This window comes from Podarcis liolepis (assembly GCF_965112155.1).
Source record: "Podarcis liolepis genome assembly, chromosome: 3".
NCBI classification, from domain to species: Eukaryota; Metazoa; Chordata; class Lepidosauria; order Squamata; family Lacertidae; genus Podarcis; species Podarcis liolepis.
This window is the reverse complement of record NC_139557.1, coordinates 69,185,350-69,202,649: the sequence shown is the minus strand read 5'-3', so window position 1 is coordinate 69,202,649 and position 17,300 is coordinate 69,185,350. Positions and strand designations below refer to the sequence as shown.

The window sequence follows — 17,300 nt, the reverse complement described above, 5'->3', positions numbered from 1 at the left end:
ATGACCAACCAAACTCTGATTTAAAACCTCCAAGGAATGACTTATTTGAAAAATAAGTCATGAGCAACATGCCATTATTATTATTATTATTATTATTATGCAACTGAAGCACTTTGAGCAAACAAAAGCATTATATAAGAATTAATAATATCCACGATATAATAACAATGTAAGGGTGTAGAGAACAGTGATAATCCTGTACTTAAAATACATAAAAATCACTATACATCTTTCCCACTTTTCACAAATAGTAGTACAAAATTTCCAGTCACTATTTTAAAAAGCTTATCGATGATTGCTACACCTTTCTCCCAAATTCTTACTGGCAATGTATGCCTATTTTCCCAGAGACATTGTCAAGAAATACATTATCACCCACAGTACTAAAATGAAATTTAGATATGCTGAACTTTAATTACTGGACTGTCTGGGGGGAGGGGGAATAGAGATGATCACCATACCTTGTCATCCCCAGGGCAACGGTATAAATTCTGGAAAGTGCTAATTATGTTATTGCTAAACCTAGGAGCGAACACATCCTTTTCTTGTCCAAACTGATGTCGAGACTGTCGAACAATAGAGTCAATGACATATAAGCCAGGCACCTTGTATTCTGGTTTACACTATGAAGGAATATAGAAAGAAAATACGTCATTTTATATGTGAATCTGCAAGTAGTAGAAACAATAATAGCAAATTACAACAACTGACCTAATTTCAATACTGTTTCAACAGTTGAATGTACCTGGGTAACTGCAAAAATAATGACAGGCAGGATGTGGTGGGGATTCTTCCTTATCTTTAGCTCTTTTTTTAATAAAAAACTACTATTCCCACTGGTTTACATAGGAATATAGGAGGTTGCCTTATAATGAGTAATTATTGGTTCACCTAGCTCAGTATTGTTTACACTCACTGGGAGCAGCTCTTCAAGGTTTCAGGCAGGGTCCTTTCCCATTCCTACCTAGAGATGCTAGGGATTGAACCTTGCACCTTCTGCATGCAAAACAGATGCTCTACTACTGAGCTCTGGCCCTTCAAGCTTTCAAACTATCTGCAGAATGAAGGGGCTTTGAGTTACCTCATTCATTCATTTCTACACTGCTCTTCATCGACGATCACAGAGTAGTTTGCAATATAAAACCACAAAAATGCACAACACAGTAGCAAATTAAACCAGTAACTACCCCCACCCCAACAGTTTAAAAGTCCATAGATTGTTTAATTAGCCAAAGGCCTGGGAGAAGAGGAATGTTTTTGGCTAGCACCTCAAGATATGTAACAGAGGCATCAGGCAAGCCTTTCAGGGGAAAGCATCCCACAAGTGGAGAGCCACGGCAGAAAAGGCCAGTTTTCGTGTTGCCACTCTCCAGACCTCTCACAGAGGATGCACTGAAAAAGGGCTAAGATGATGATTGCAGGGTCCAGGTCAGTTTATACGGGGAGAAGCGGTCCTTGAGGCATTGCAGTCCTAAGCCATTTAAAGCTTTATAGGTCAAAACCAGAACATCTCATTTTGTAATCTACCTCTGGTATCAAAGTGGTAAGTAGATCTATACCCATGGAGGTTTCTGTGCATGTAACTGTGGCTTCCAGGTCAGACATATACCAGCAGCAGCAGCCCGCTAGTAGAAAAGCATCTCTATCCCATCCTAACTCTGCCAAGCCATGAGACTAGGACGTCAGAAGCACCTCCTAATCTTTAAAATTAAAGTATCTTAAGCTACAGCAACTTATTCTTCCAATACAGCCTAAGAATAAAAAGCAGTGGGGTCCTTTTTTATCCTTACTTGTTGTATAAATGACTATACTTTGGGTGCATGGCACAACATTGCTCACAACACAGAAAACAATGCTTCCATGCAACAGCTTCAGGTACTGAGAAAGTTTTACACTATTTTTCTTTAAAATATGGATGTTTTACTATCAAAATGATGTGAAATGAACAGTACGTATGAAAGTTAAAGTATTTCATATTTAGCTCTCAACATGCAACAAACACCTATCATAACATGAAAAAGGAAAGGAAGCATAATAGTAGTTATCGTGCAAATAAAGATTTTTAGACTGATTTCTATGTGCATACTCTGAAGTAATTATTGACATCAGTGCCTCTTATGCATATATGTATTTTTATTTGTCTTTAACAATCTATGAATTGATTTGATCAAGATACTAAAATATTACTAATATGATTTTATTTGGTAACTTACCTTTTGTATGAATTTTTCAACACTTTGTACAACATGCTTGTAGAACTAAAAGAAAAGAAGATATTTTTCTATTGGTTTAAATATATATATGTATAAAATTCGCCCCCCTTCTTGTTTAGTGATTTCCTTATACATTTTCTGGGTTCAATCTAATCAAGCACACAAACAATGACCACATGTTGAAGACTCCTACAGGACTCAATACAACCTAATCCTTTCCCCATTGAGAACATACAAGCAGCTCAAGATGGGTAGGGGCACTGCAGGAAATGTGGGAATGTTTCTAATCCTCCATTCAGACCTTTCTACGTGCAACATGCAAATTACTTGTGGCCCTATTCCTTGCAATGTCCCCTAAGACTACTTAAATGCACATCCACATACTAATGGGGGGTGTTTAAGGTGAAGAATGAGAGTAGGATGAAAATCATGGCTCTAAGGAGGCCTGTGGACTTCTCCACCTGCTGATATTGCGCTTGCACTCATCTGGGTTGAACATCAAGTATCTACTTGTTTCCCCCATAAATAAAGGATACCTACCAATACCTTTTGCTCAACATTTTAAGCTACCCTGAATAAATTGATTGCTGGTTGCTAGTAAGGCAAAATCCCCTATTTTCTCCCATGGCTTCAAAATCCCCAGGACTTTTACAGCTCAAGTAATCATTATTTGACACTGATCTTTTCAATTAAATTTATTATTTTTTTTAAAAAGATCAGGAAATTATAAACATTGCAGTGCACTAACAAAGACCACTACCAGTTAAGAGACATATGTAAGCAGTAAAACCAGTTTCCTACCTTTATAGCCTTGATTGCTGCCTTAGTAATCTGTGTCATTTTAGCCTTTGAAATAGGAGGTTTGTAGTCATTCAGCGAGTAGAGCTGAAAGAAAGAAAAAAGATTGCTGTAAATGGTGCCTGCAAACAATTTCCATGTTAACAGCACAATACCGACAGATGGCTCTCCAAAGGAACCTGGGAAAGGAAGCTTACCTAAGGAGAAACTCAGCATAGGAAAGTAAACAAGTATTGGCTTTGGACATGGGAAACTTCAGTTCAACACCCTGCAAAGTTATGAAGATTACTGAGAGTTCTACTACTGCCATAAGGGTGAATAAAAATATTCACTGTTTTGGAGCAAATAAAAAGGCACAATCAGAAAAAAAGCATTAGAGGAGAAACTAAACCTGTCTTCTCCTTCAATGACCCTGGTGTCTGCAGAAGGTACAGATCCCACCCCACCCCCCACCAATCAATGCTGCCAAGTGTAGCCTATCTCCTTTCTTTCATAAATCACTGGAGCTTATCACTTTTGTGGAAGAACATTAAGCAGACATAACTGAATTCCACAATTTGCCCACCTCTATGTGTCTGAGACTGCAGTCCATTTAATTGCCCCATAGAATTTTATGGGAGCCACTGACAACTAAGAATGCCCCTAAATAAATAAATCTCTCTTTCTAGATTATGGAGAAACCCTGAATTAATTTTTAATATCATATATATATTTATAGACAATATTTGGGCCAATATGCAAAAAGCAGTACCATTTAATTATATTGATAAAATTTATATCCCATCCTTCATCAACAAATGGTTTCAGTGTGGATCACAATAATAGAAATACATTATTTCATAACTTTTGCTGATCCAATGACCGATTTAAGGTGTTTAAAAAAGCAAAATGGACAATAACACATTACATTTTACGTTGATGAGCAGACATCCACTCACACAATAAGACTTCTACTTCCTCTCCTCCCACCTACAGCCCCCTGCATCCCTCTGGATGGTCCCCCAACCCTCTGCAGACTTGGGGGGCACAGGGTGGAGTGGAAGCGGGAATCCCATTGCCCAAGTGGAAGCACATTCTGCAGGCACCTTTGGATGCAATATTCCTAAATCTCATGGAAGCACTAAGATTCCCAGGTAGAACGGATTTTCCTGGGCCAGGAGACTTTTGTAACTATTGTTAAAAGTTGCAAAAACAAAGAAGCACAGGACTGAGGGAGAAACTTTTGGAAAAACATCGGGACATCAGCTCCGCGCAAGGCATGACAGATAGCGGCAACAACTGGTAAAGACAGACATACAGTGAGGGGGGAAAGTATTTGATCCCCTGCTAAATTTGCCCGTTTGCCCTCTGATGAAGAAATGACCAGTCCATAATTTTAATGATATGTTTATTGTAGCTGTGAGAGACAGAATAACAACAGGAAAAACCCCAGAAACCCAGAAGACAAAAGTCAGAGATTGGTGTGCATTATAATGAGGGAAATAAGTATTTCCCTTTGCAAAAGATGACTTAGTACTTGGTGGCAGAACCCTTGTTGGCAATTACAGAGGTCAGACGTTTCTTGTAGGTGGCCACCAGATTTGCACACATCTCAGGAGGTATTTTGTCCCACTCCTCTTTGCAGATCCTCTCCAAGTCAGTAAGATTTCGAGGCTGATGTGTAGCTACTCGAACCTTCAGCTCTCTCCACAGATTTTCGATGGGATTAAGGTCTGGAGACTGGCTAGGCCACTCCAGGACCTTCTTGTGCTTCTTCTTGAGCCACTCCTTTGTTGCCTTGGCCGTGTGCTTTGGGCCATTGTCATGCTGGAATACCCATCCTTGACCCATTTTCAATGCCCTGGCTGAGGGAGGGAGGTGCTCACCCAAGATTTGACGATACATGGTCCCGTCCATTGTCCCCTCGATGCGGTGAAGGTGTCCTGTCCCCTTAGCTAAAAAACACCCCGAAAGCATAATATGCCCCCTCCATGTTTGACAGTGGGGATGGTGTTCTTGGGGTTGTAGGCAGCATTCCTCCTCCTCCAAACACGGCGAGTTGAGTTGATGCCAAAGAGCTTGATTTTGGTCTCATCTGAGCACACTTTCACCCAGTTTTCCTCTGGGTCATTCAGATGTGCATTGGCAAACTGCAGACGCGCCTGTACATGTGCTGTCTTGAGCAAGGAGACCTTGCGGGCTCTGCAAGATCTCAGTCCTTCATGGTGTAGTGTGTTACCGTTTTCATGGCGACTATGGTCCCAGCTGCCCTGAGATCACTGACAAGTTCCCCTTGTGTAGTTCTGGGCTGCTTCATCACCGTTCTCCTGATCATTGCAACTCCACGAGATGAGGTCTTCCATGGAGCCCCAGACCGAGGGAGGTTGACAGTTATTTTGTGTTTCTTCCATTTGTGAATTATTGCACCAACTGTTGTCACATTCTCACCAAGCTGCTTGGCAATAGTCTTGTGGCCCAGTCCAGCCTTGTGCAGGTCTACAATCTTGTCCCTGACATCCTTGGACAGCTCTTTGGTCTTGGTCATGGTGGCTACTTTGGAATCTGCTGGATTGATTGCTTCTGTCGACAGGTGTCTTTTGTACAGGTACTGTAATGAGCTGGGATAACAGGTAAGACCTCTCCCTTACAGCAGGTGCTTCTAATCTCAGCTCATTACATACAGTGAAGATACCAGGTAGCCTGACATCTGGCTGGTTGATAGGGGATCAAATACTTATTTCACTCATTATAATGCACATCAATCTCTGACTTTTGTCTTCTGGGTTTCTGGGGGTTTTCCTGTTATTATTCTGTCTCTCACAGCTACAATAAACATACCATTAAAATTATGGACTGGTCATTTCTTCGTTAGAGGGCAAATTTAGCAGGGGATCAAATACTTCCCCCCCCCCTCACTGTAATATTTTACAAGGACAGGAAGAAACAACACGGGCAGAACAAATGCTACACACAGGAGAAACAAGGATACAGTGGGAGATCTTCACTTGTAGACTTATACAGTGGTGCCCCGCAAGACGAATGCCTCGCAAGACGGAAAACTCGCTAGACAAAAGAGTTTTCCGTTTTGGAGGTGCTTCACAAAACGAATCTCCTATGGGCTTGTTTCGCAAGACGAAAATGTCTTGCGAGTTCCTGCGGGTTTTTTCCCCTCCCCCCCTTTTCTAAGCCGCTAAGCCGCTTATCATTTGATCCGATAAGCCGATAAGGCGCTAAAATCCGCTAATAGCGCTAATCCGTCAATGGGCTTGCTTCGCAAGACGAAAAAACCGCTAGACGAAGAGAATCACAGAACGGATTCTTTTCGTCTTGCAAGGCACCACTGTAAATCATTGAATGTGTCAATATGAATAGAAGTTATAAATATTGCAGCTGTTGTATGAGGGATTACTATTATGACTGGAATATAATTGAAAGCAATAAGATTTTGGAATGCAAAAATAAAGTAAATCATCAAACCATCAATTCTAGAACACGGGGAGCCACCTAAATTATGTAATTTGGTATTTGAATGATTGATATTGGGAATTGTATTGTAATATGGCATTGATATAATGAGGCTATTATTGGATTATTGTAACTGAAAACTAATAAAAATTATTTAAAAAGAACAGATTTGTGAGAAATCTGGAAACACTTTTATTTGTTTGTTTCATACAGACAGACAAACAAACAAACAAACAGTAATTGTTCCCACCAACAAAAATACATGTAATATCCCCTAAATAAAAGGAGAGAAAAAGAAAAGAAAGAATAATATGAATACATCGTGTGAGTTCCCTCCTCCAATACTCATCATCCCTTAAACTTTAAATTCTTATTTACATTTCATCTTATACTTCTTATCTTTAATGTTCTGAATATATTACTTTTTCCTATGTCTACTTTACAAACTTTAGTCTAAACATACCAACATGTTTTCCTTAGAACAGTGTTTATTCATATGCTCTTCAAAACATTTCCATTCTACCCTTAGTTTCTGGTTTGTCTGATATCTTATGGCTGCTGTTAATTTCGCCATTTCTATAAATTCAGATAAATTAAAAATCCTGTCTTTGTGGGAATAGAATTTGTAGCATAAAAATATAGCAGGATAACTGATACAGAACTGGATGAGTGGAATACTTGAGGGGGAAAAAGACATTCCAGATCCTTGAATCTCCTAGAAGCCTATAACTGTAACTTTTGGAAAATCTGTATCTATAGGTACTTTTGTACTAAACTTTTTATCTGATATTGACATAACCCACTCACTCATTTATTCCTGATAATACAGACAATGTAATAGTTTGAGACAATAATTCTCCCAAACTACTGCATTTCCCTGCAGTTATTCTCTCAAACTACTGCATTACTGCATTTATTACCAGGTGTCACGCTAAGTTTTGAAAAGTTTTGAAAGTGCTATAAGGATTTGCTAATTCAAATCACAACTTGTCACAATTGTAGAACACTCTTTTCACAGCATTTCTAAGCACATAGCTTAGAATTGTGCTTTGTGACATGTCTCATAATATGTGGTACAGTGGTACCCCGCAAGACGAATGCCTCGCAAGACGGAAAACCCGCAAGACGAAAGGGTTTTCTGTTTTGGAGGCGCTTCGCAAGACGAATTTCCCTATGGGCTTGCATAGCAAGACGAAAGCCCATAGGGAAATGCTGGCGGTCGGGAGCAAAGACTTTCGCCCACAGCCGGCCTTCAGAAGAGGACCTCTTCTGAAGGACGGCGGGGGGCAAAAGTCTTTGCTCCCCCCCGCCTGCCTCCCCCCCGCCTGCCCCGGGTGATCTTAAAATGCTGGCGGGCGGGAGCGAAGCGTTCGCTGCCGACCCCCAGCATTTTAAAATCTCCAAGGGACAGCAGAGAAGTCTCTGTCCCGGGGAGATTTTAAAATGCTGGGGGTCGGGAGCGTTCGCTGCCGACCCCCAGCATTTTAAAACGCTGTTCCGAAGCGGGGGGCGGGAACAGCTGCCCCAGCCGCCCCACTTCGGAACGATGTTCCGAAGTGGGGAGGTGGGGCGGGAACAGCTGCCCCATCCGCCCCACTTCGGAACGATGTTCCGAAGGGGGGAGCTGGGTCGGGAACAGCTGCCCCATCCGCCCCACTTCGGAACGATGTTCCGAAGGGGGGAGGTGGGTCGGGAACAGCTGCCCCATCCGCCCCCCTTCGGAACGATGTTCCGAAGGGGGGAGGGGGGCGGGGACACCTGCCCCATCCGCCCCCCTTCGGAACGATGTTCCGAAGGGGGGAGGTGGGTCGGGAACAGCTGCCCCATCCGCCCCACTTCGGAACGATGTTCCGAAGGGGGGAGGTGGGTCGGGAACAGCTGCCCCATCCGCCCCACTTCGGAACGATGTTCCGAAGGGGGGAGGTGGGGCGGGAACAGCTGCCCCATCCGCCCCACTTCGGAACGATGTTCCGAAGGGGGGAGGTGGGTCGGGAACAGCTGCCCCATCCGCCCCACTTCGGAACGATGTTCCGAAGGGGGGAGGTGGGGCGGGGACACCTGCCCCATCCGCCCCCCTTCGGAACGATGTTCCGAAGGGGGGAGGTGGGGCGGGAACAGCTGCCCCATCCGCCCCACTTCGGAACGATGTTCCGAAGGGGGGAGGTGGGTCGGGAACAGCTGCCCCAGCCGCCCCCCTTCGGAACGATGTTCCGAAGGGGGGAGGTGGGTCGGGAACAGCTGCCCCAGCCGCCCCCCTTCGGAACGATGTTCCGAAGGGGGGAGGTGGGTCGGGAACAGCTGCCCCAGCCGCCCCCCTTCGGAACGATGTTCCGAAGGGGGGAGGTGGGTCGGGAACAGCTGCCCCATCCGCCCCACTTCGGAACGATGTTCCGAAGGGGGGAGGTGGGTCGGGAACAGCTGCCCCATCCGCCCCACTTCGGAACGATGTTCCGAAGGGGGGAGGGGGGCGGGGACACCTGCCCCATCCGCCCCACTTCGGAACGATGTTCCGAAGGGGGGAGGTGGGTCGGGAACAGCTGCCCCAGCCGCCCCACTTCGGAACGATGTTCCGAAGGGGGGAGGTGGGTCGGGAACAGCTGCCCCAGCCGCCCCACTTCGGAACGATGTTCCGAAGGGGGGAGGTGGGTCGGGAACAGCTGCCCCATCCGCCCCCCTTCGGAACGATGTTCCGAAGGGGGGAGGTGGGGCGGGAACAGCTGTCCCAGCCGCCCCACTTCGGAACGATGTTCCGAAGTGGGGCGGGGGGCGGGAACAGCTGCCCCAGCCGCCCCACTTCGGAACGATGTTCCGAAGGGGGGCGGGAACACCTTCTGAAGGCGGGCAGGGGGCGAAAGTCTTTGTCCCCCCTGCCTGCCTTCCCAGGGGCTTTTAAATCGCCCCAGACAGCGGAGAAGTCCTCCGCTGTCCGGGGCGATTTAAAATGCCGCCCGCCAGCATTTTAAGATAGCCCCGCACAGCGGAGAAGTCCTCCGCTGTCCCAGGGTTTTTTAAAATGCTGGGGGTGGGAAGAAAAGCCCTTGTCCCCCCCCCCCAGCCTTCAGAAGAGGTCCGGGGACAGACTGTCCCCGGACCTGGCCTGAAGGTGGTTTCCCTAGGAACGCATTAATTGATTTTCAATGCATTCCTATGGGAAACCGTGCATCGCAAGACGAAAAACCCGCAAGACGAAGAGAATTGCGGAACGAATTAATTTCGTCTTGCGAGGCACCACTGTATTATGAGCTTCTGAGAGAAGGGGAAAATTGAGAAGGATTTCCTCTCTTAAATTCTGCACCTAATCTAAGATTTCAAGGGAAAGGGCAAAAACAAAAAATGAAGCAACGTTGACAAATCATTTGTAAATTTGCCTTCTCTCCACATGGGATAGTAGCTACAATAGCGTTATAGGAGAAAGCGATGTGCAGCCATACCAATAGTGGCTAGTGGGAAGATATTTTTTTACCTCCTGGAACAGAAGCAGCAATTACAACAAACTTATTTGTTTACACCTTGAAGCATCCTAAACTTATAATTATCTAGAGAGTAATTCATGTTATTGATTTATTAAATTTATACCCCATATTTCCTCCCAAAGGAACCCAGGGTGGTAAACCCAGCCAAATGGGTGGGGTATAAATCATAAAATCATCATCATCATCACTTTAAAAACAATTCCAATAAAGATGCAAGCTGCGAAAAGCTCACAACACAAAAGGCCAGCTGAAAGAAGGAGGTCTCAGTAGGAACCAAAAAGACAACAGAGACTGTGCCTGTCCAAGTCGTGATTTTTTATTTTATTTTTTAAAATCAATTATCACTGGAAGACAACAGCTTCCAAAGTAACTACATCCCTACTGACTTCCAACTCCCATTCAGCATGAATAGGGCTCACTGGCAAAAGGTGACATTAACTATGCACTGTTCTGCTAACTTTCAGTACCAAACGAATTACTGTGGTATCACACAGCAGAATGGGAGAAAGCTCCAAGCCAGCAATCAAACTGTAGTTGGTGTGGTGTGGTGTGTGTGTAACCTGTCTGTCCTGAAGAACAAAAAGGAGCAAAATATTCTGAGACTACTATGACTGTGTGACAGTTTAACTTCAACTTGTTAACATTATGATTTGCTACATAACTGTTGTAGATCAGCCTCAGTTGGGCCAAGCATCTGTAAGTTAGTCCACTACTGCCTTTTAATTATTCCATTCTGCATAAAGACCTGTGTAACAGTTAAAAATCTAATCATACTTGACCAACTCACACTTGGCATAATTAGATAGGTCTTATAAGAAATAGCTCATCCCCACCTAATTCTGCCACAAATGGCTCGGACATAATAACAAAATTCCGCACAAGAAATAGCAAAGAATGAATAACCAGTTACTAAAAAGGACAGTTACAGTTGTTTCCTTATAACTGACCAAAAAAAAAAATGAAGGTCACTTATCTTACATCTGTTTTATTGTACATTAACGGCTCAAAAGTGTCTGGACTGCCCAAAGGTGGGAGAACCATTACCAATGGTCAGAATATGCAGAATCCTACGCAGCAGTAGAATTCAATGAATTCAGTATGACTTACTTATGGGTAGGTAGGTATTGGATTACACTGTTAAATATTACCAATGGAATACCGAGCAAACAAGTTGTGAAAAAGCATGCTTACTGGAAGACTAAGCAGCATAACTGCTTATTGCTGCTCCTGTTCCCCTGAAGGTCACAGCCTCATCTCCAAACTCTTAAGTATAATACTGCTTTCTCAGGTATGCATATATGCAACTGAGTTCTGCTTTGCTTTTTCAATTCACTGTTCTTTTTTATGCACAGAGACAAAGCAGAGTCCACAAATAATAACCTGCAATGCTGCTGCAGATGGCACTGAACAGAAAAGTATTTGGGGTACATGTGAACTGAAGAGTCATATAATGAGAGTGATAGAAAAATTGTCCCCAAATCTCCTTACAAATCTTATAAGGCTGCCACTTGCATGTATTTGCTGACAGATGCCAAACTTATACACACATGCCACACATACATTTGTTAAATGATGTTGTTTGTATGTGACAATTTTACAATGTGCAACATGAAGTTTTCCACTGGACTTCATCAACCATTTGAAATTATGTACTATATATGTAGCACAAAGTTACACAAGCAACATGCCACATACAAATTGAAAGGCTGAATAAATGCCCTCAAGCTGTTGTGATAATGGACTAAAAATCCAGCAATTTATCTAAATACACAAATGGCAGGTCATTGATGTCCAGACAGTTTCCTAGAATGCTTAAAGGTACTGCTCCTCTGCTAAAGTTCAATAAGAAATTAATATCAGATTATAATATCAGACAAAATGCTGGAGAGTCCACATCAATGAAGAAAAAGGTTTTCCAGCTTCTAAAAATGTACAATTTAAAATTATGTTTATATTATTTGCTTCCAAATAATGTTGTTTCCAAATCACTGTGAAATTTCTGAACTCTTAAGACCTATCTCAAATATTATTTTCATGTATCATGCAATTAACAGACTACTCTAACAATAACTTTTGACTGCACACTAAAAGAACCTTGGGATATCAGAAACACAGAGTAGGTAACAATTTATCCACAAAATAAAAGGGAATGCAATATTAAACTGAGGATGGTTGCTCCAGTGTCTTTCCTTTTCCATTTTCTTTTCTGTCTTTTTGAGAGGTGGAAGGTATTTTGTGTTGTTTTAACAATAATTCCAAGAACTGGAATTCCAGAGGCTCCAAAAACAACTGAAGTCATTTGTCTGTCAGGTGCCTTTAAAATGCGAGTCACCTCAGAGGCCTCTGCACAGGTTTCCAGACTGACCCCTCACTTCCTGATGCCAGTGTCACTGTCAGATTGTGAGCAGAATGCAAAAAAAAACCTCACACTGCCTTCCTGAATTTATGAATGCTCTTTAAAATACCACTACTGTAGCAAAAAGTACACTTTATGCTTTCCCTGCTGGTCACTGAAATACAATTTCTGGCAATCATATTTGAGGACTCCTGAGCTAAAACTACATGCATGCCTGCTCAGAAGTCCACTAAATGCAATAGTTCCAAGAAAAAGTGAATAAAAGTACAAACATAAGACTGCAATCCTATACATAGTTAGTTGGGAGTAAATCTCATTGAACTCATTGGTGCTTGCTTCTGAGAAGATTTGTATAGGATTGCATTGATAGCCATTAATACAACATGTGAAGAAATATGAACACTTGAAATCATTTTAACTTATTTTAACTATTATTAACATTATAAGCACCAGAACATATAAAACGTTTTATACTGATGATTTCAAAGTATATATAGTTCTATGGTATTTAATTTCTGTCCTATGTAATTTTTATTTCGTCCAATTCAAATGATACTTTTCTGTGAAGTCCCACTGTTTTCAATGCAAAAAACTATACTGCAACTGCAGCTTTTTAGCCCATTCCTATGCTTGTTGACTCGGATGTAAATTCCACTGGGTTCCATAGGGTTTACTCCCAATTATGGTACACAGGCTTGCAGCCTTGCCATATAAGTTACCATGAATGCACTCTTTCAATATATTGTATCATGTAATACTATCATATTCATAGATGTAGGTTTGTTTTGAAAACTAAATACACATACTGGTTTTAAAAGCGGGAGTTCTGCTGAAAAAAGTACACCTTGCAGTATAATGCAGTACCGACATATTCATAGATGTGGGTTTGTTTTGGAAACTGAATACTGTACACATACTGGTTTTAAAAGCTGTAGCTCTGCTGAAAAAAGTACATCCTCACACCGTGCATAGTCAAAACTACAGAATTCACTCCCACAGGAGACAGTGATGGCTACCAACTTGGATGGCTTTAAGAGAGGATTAGACAAATTCATGGAGATAGGACTACCAACAGCTACTAGCCACAATGGCCATGTTCCACCTCCACTGTCGGGAGGCAGTATGCCTCTGAATACCAGTGGGTCAGAGTGCTCTTGTGCTCAGGTCCTGGTTGTGTGATTCCCACAGGCATCTGGCTGGCCACTGTGAGAACAAGTTGTTGGGCTAGATGGGCCATTGGCCTGACCCAGCAGCTCTTCTTATGACAGTATAGCAGTTCTGAACGTTAGCCTCTAGTTGGTAAATAAAAGTGTGTTTGATTTCTTCTTTCTATTTATTTCCCCTGAAAAGCGTGTACTTTTTAACAGTATTAAATCACTTTTCTAAATAAAGCTGCATGCTGTTTGTACAACTGGAGTTTTAAGATAATACAGCTTTATTGTGAAAAACTGATTTCATTCAAGGACACATGTCTGTGCAGATTCTCAGCAACCGGTGTTTCCTTTCTTTCCAGACCAAATATTTTTCAAAATTAAGCAACATAACCAAACTCCAACGTGCATACAAAAAAGACTTTCATTTTCATTAGCAAGGTGGCTCCTTTTTTTTTTTGACAGGCCAACTTCTACTGTAACCATCTGACCCTTCTATTTGGCGTGATAATATTCTGCATGCGGAGCAGCAAACCCACTCGGTACGCTCCTGGGCAGAGGGGGAATGTTGTGCATGTGATGCTTGTTGCTTTAACAGGCTAACGGAGACGCAGACTTTTATCAGGCCTCTTCCACCATCTGCAGTGTTGCTGTCTCGATATCCCAAAACATAACCTACAAAAGCAAAGGCTGGTACAGCGCGTTTTAGTTTTGACTGCAGCAGAGATAGACGAGCATCATGGAGGGAAGGGGAGGGCGGCGGCGGCGGCGGCTTATTAACCTCCCCCCCTCCCCGCCATAATGTAGGCAGTCACGATGGAGGGGGCGGCGACACACGGAAGGTGCTCGGACAGTATTTAAACAAGGACGGGCAGGGCAGCATTTCAACGGGGGAGAGAAAGAGAAGGTGAAAGTGGGGAGGGGAAAGGGAGCAGGGGGGTCAGGAGAACACGGGCCAGAAAGGGAAAGCAGCCGGTTTCTTGTTTTCACCTCTCCCCAATTCCCTCCCTCCCTCCCTCCCTTGTATTTCATCGTTTATATAGGAACCGGGCCTCCCAGACTAAGGAAGAGAGCGCCCCCCACCCTCCTCCTCCCTCCCTCCCTCGCACCGAGGGCCTCTCCTTTCCTCGTACCTCTCGGGAGGGGAGAGGCCACCCGGCGCCTCCCCGCCCCTGGGCCTGCCCCCGGCGACCAGAAGCGGGGCCCCTGCCGCCCTCCGCCCGCCCCTGGGCACAGACCTCGCTGTTGAAGGCTTTCACGGCCTCCATGTTGTGGCGGAGGGAAGAGGCTGGCGACGAGCTGAGCGGGAGGGGGGACGGCGGCTCTGCTCCCTGCTGTGGCGGCGGCGGCCGGTTTCCTTCAGAGGCCTTCGGGCCTTGTCGCCATGGCGGCGGCGGGGTGGCGGGCGGGCAGTCGGGTAAGGGAAGGGGGCTCCTCCCTTGCTCCGCTGGGCCGCCCCAGGGCAGGCTCCGCTGGCGCTGCAGGGACAAACACGCAATAGCTGCGGCGCGGGCACCAATATGGCGGCCGGGAGGGCTCTTCGCTCGCTCGCTTGCAGCAGCAGCAGCAGCGCAGTTCTCTCTCCGAGAGCAGCCGAGATGCCGGCTAGAGCGGCCCCTAGCGGGCGACCGAAACGCCGGGCAGACAGCCGAGAGGAACGGCGGGACACCAGAGAAAGCAAGAGACGCAGAGCGGCGTCCCGAGTTCCGCCACCCCCCCCCTGGCGGACTACAGACAGCTAGGGTTGAGGACGAGCTCCCCTCGCAGGGAAGTAGGAGGTAGTGCAGCTTGGTGGGCGGCGGCAGAAAAAGAACGCAGCTTTTGGTCAGCTCTGGGCGCAGAGGCGCGCGCAGAATGTCCCTGTGTTGGTTAGCAAGAGATGCGAGGGGACAAGACAGCTGTCACCGCCAGGCTAGTTGCTGGATCCTGCGCTGTTTTGCTCTCCCACCCACCCTCTCAGAAGTCCCATCGAGCTGAATTAAAGATGGATTCCGCACCCAAGGGGGGAGGAGAGCGTTGCAGACTGAGGCTGCAATCCTGAATGCGCTAACTCGGGAGTAAGGGTCCCTGGAGACAGTGGTATTTGCATAAACACACATAGGATTGCTCTTTCAGCAATATCCCTACCGGATATGCCGTTACAATATAGCTGTTCTAAATCTGCTCTTAACAATGTTTATGAAATTGACCATTTTTGCAGTGCCACACATGTATTCTCAAGAATTAAGTCCTACAGTGTTTAACGGGACTTACTCCTGGGTAACTGGCACCGTAAATTGGATTTGCAGTCATCGTTAAATTGTAGGTTTGTTTTGAATTTTACAATCTTGAATAGTTACAACAGAAAACTTTACGCACTCTTCTACACAGAGTATTCAGTAAGAACAAAAACACAGGAAGCAACAAAAATGCATTTTATAAAACAGCCAAAAGTCAGCCATCCTTTTTGTCAAGCTCATTTGCCAAATGATTGGTTGATGTTTTCTCTAAAGGAGTCTGTGATTGTGTTACAGCTGGAGGTCTTCCTTGGGTGCTTTGAATGGAAAAAGCCATCAGAACTGGAAGGGAGACCACCTCCCAAAATACACGTGTTCAAAGGAGCAGCATTTGTGGAGACAGAGTTGGACTAAACTGAACTGCTGCTGGACTCCTAAGGGCACCAAGTACCAGATGCCTGATGTTGGGCTTGTCAAGGGTGTGTTTGCTGCTTGCCTTCCACCTGTTGTGAGCATAAGAACAACACTTACCTCAGACCAATGGCCAGCACTAGTGGCTAACATGGGAAACCCGCAAGCAGGACCTGAGTGCCATAGTGGTCTCCTCACAAATACCGTATTTTTTGCATCATAACACTCACTTTTTTCCTCCTAGAAAGTAAGGGGAAATGTCTGTGCGTGTTATGGAGGAAATGCCTACAGGTGGCATGCCTACGGATTTTCCTCCTCTAAAAACTACGTGCGTGTTATGGTCGGGTGCGTGTTATAGAGCGAAAAATACGGTAATTCCCAGCCACTGGTATTCAGAGGCTTACTGCCTCTGACAGTGGTGGGTACAGCCAAACCCATCATGGCTTGTAGCCACTGATAGCCTTATCCTCCATGAATTTGTCTAAGCCCTTTTTAAAAGCTATCCAAGTTGGGGGCTATCACTGCTTCTTGTTAGAGTGAAATTCATAGCTCAGCTATGGAGGAATAGTTTCCTTTTTGTCTGTCCTGAATCTCTTCCAATATTCAGCTTCCTTGGCTGTCCATGAGTTTTAGCATTATGAGAAAGGGACAGTGTGGGCAACTTCTCCCAATCCACATTCTCCAAACCAGGCACAATTTTATGCAACTGTGCTTGTGCTATGTGTGTGCAGATTAAATGATAAAAAGGATAGCAGCTTTCAAGTGCAGCTGGGAAAATAGGCTGGATATCCAATTTCTAATATTAATGAGCAATCAATATATACAGAAGTGTGTTCATATAAAAGAATCACTAGAAGATACAGTACCCCGGTACTTAATACCTTATTGATTAATCCTTTTAATAAGGACCTCAGAATAACAAAGCTACTACATTTTTAATAGCTTAGCCAAGTCATAAATAAAATGTAATAGATAGCATTACAGAAGTTGAAATGTTATTTTTTTAGTCCTTAGTGTTATTTTTATTAACTGATTTTAGATTTCTGGACTGTGATTATTTTTCTTTGAGTTTTGTAATGGCCAATGCAGCTAAATAACACAAACTGAAAAGTTTACATGATTTTTGGCACATTTGGTGGAATTTTAATTAAAACATTCTGGTGAAAGATGCTTTTTATATAGTTCCATTTACAATTCATACTCAGAATAGCCCAACAGACATGACTAATGTAGGTCCA

General features: G+C 44.1%; 1 protein-coding gene across 7 annotated transcripts in view; it reads right to left on the bottom strand.

The window, feature by feature from the left end:
* The window catches only part of SCAF8 (SR-related CTD associated factor 8), a 70,902-nt gene extending 55,586 nt beyond the window's left edge, over positions 1-15,316 (bottom strand). For 4 of the 7 annotated variants that reach the window (XR_014524377.1, XM_083496409.1, XM_083496410.1 and 1 more), the window contains exons 1-4: positions 14,674-15,316; positions 3,015-3,098; positions 2,214-2,258; positions 462-623 (exon numbers count right to left, since the gene is read on the bottom strand). Coding sequence is in view for 4 of the 7 variants with exons in the window: in XM_083496409.1 (XP_083352535.1) it covers positions 462-623; positions 2,214-2,258; positions 3,015-3,098; positions 14,674-14,703 (321 nt within the window). In the remaining 3 variants the exon portion in view is untranslated. Of the gene's footprint in view, positions 1-461; positions 624-2,213; positions 2,259-3,014; positions 4,335-6,328; positions 6,522-14,673 lie in introns of those variants that run through there. The other 3 variants (XM_083496412.1, XM_083496413.1, XM_083496411.1) reach the window with 3 other exon arrangements.
* Between the last annotated feature and the right edge of the window lie 1,984 nt (positions 15,317-17,300).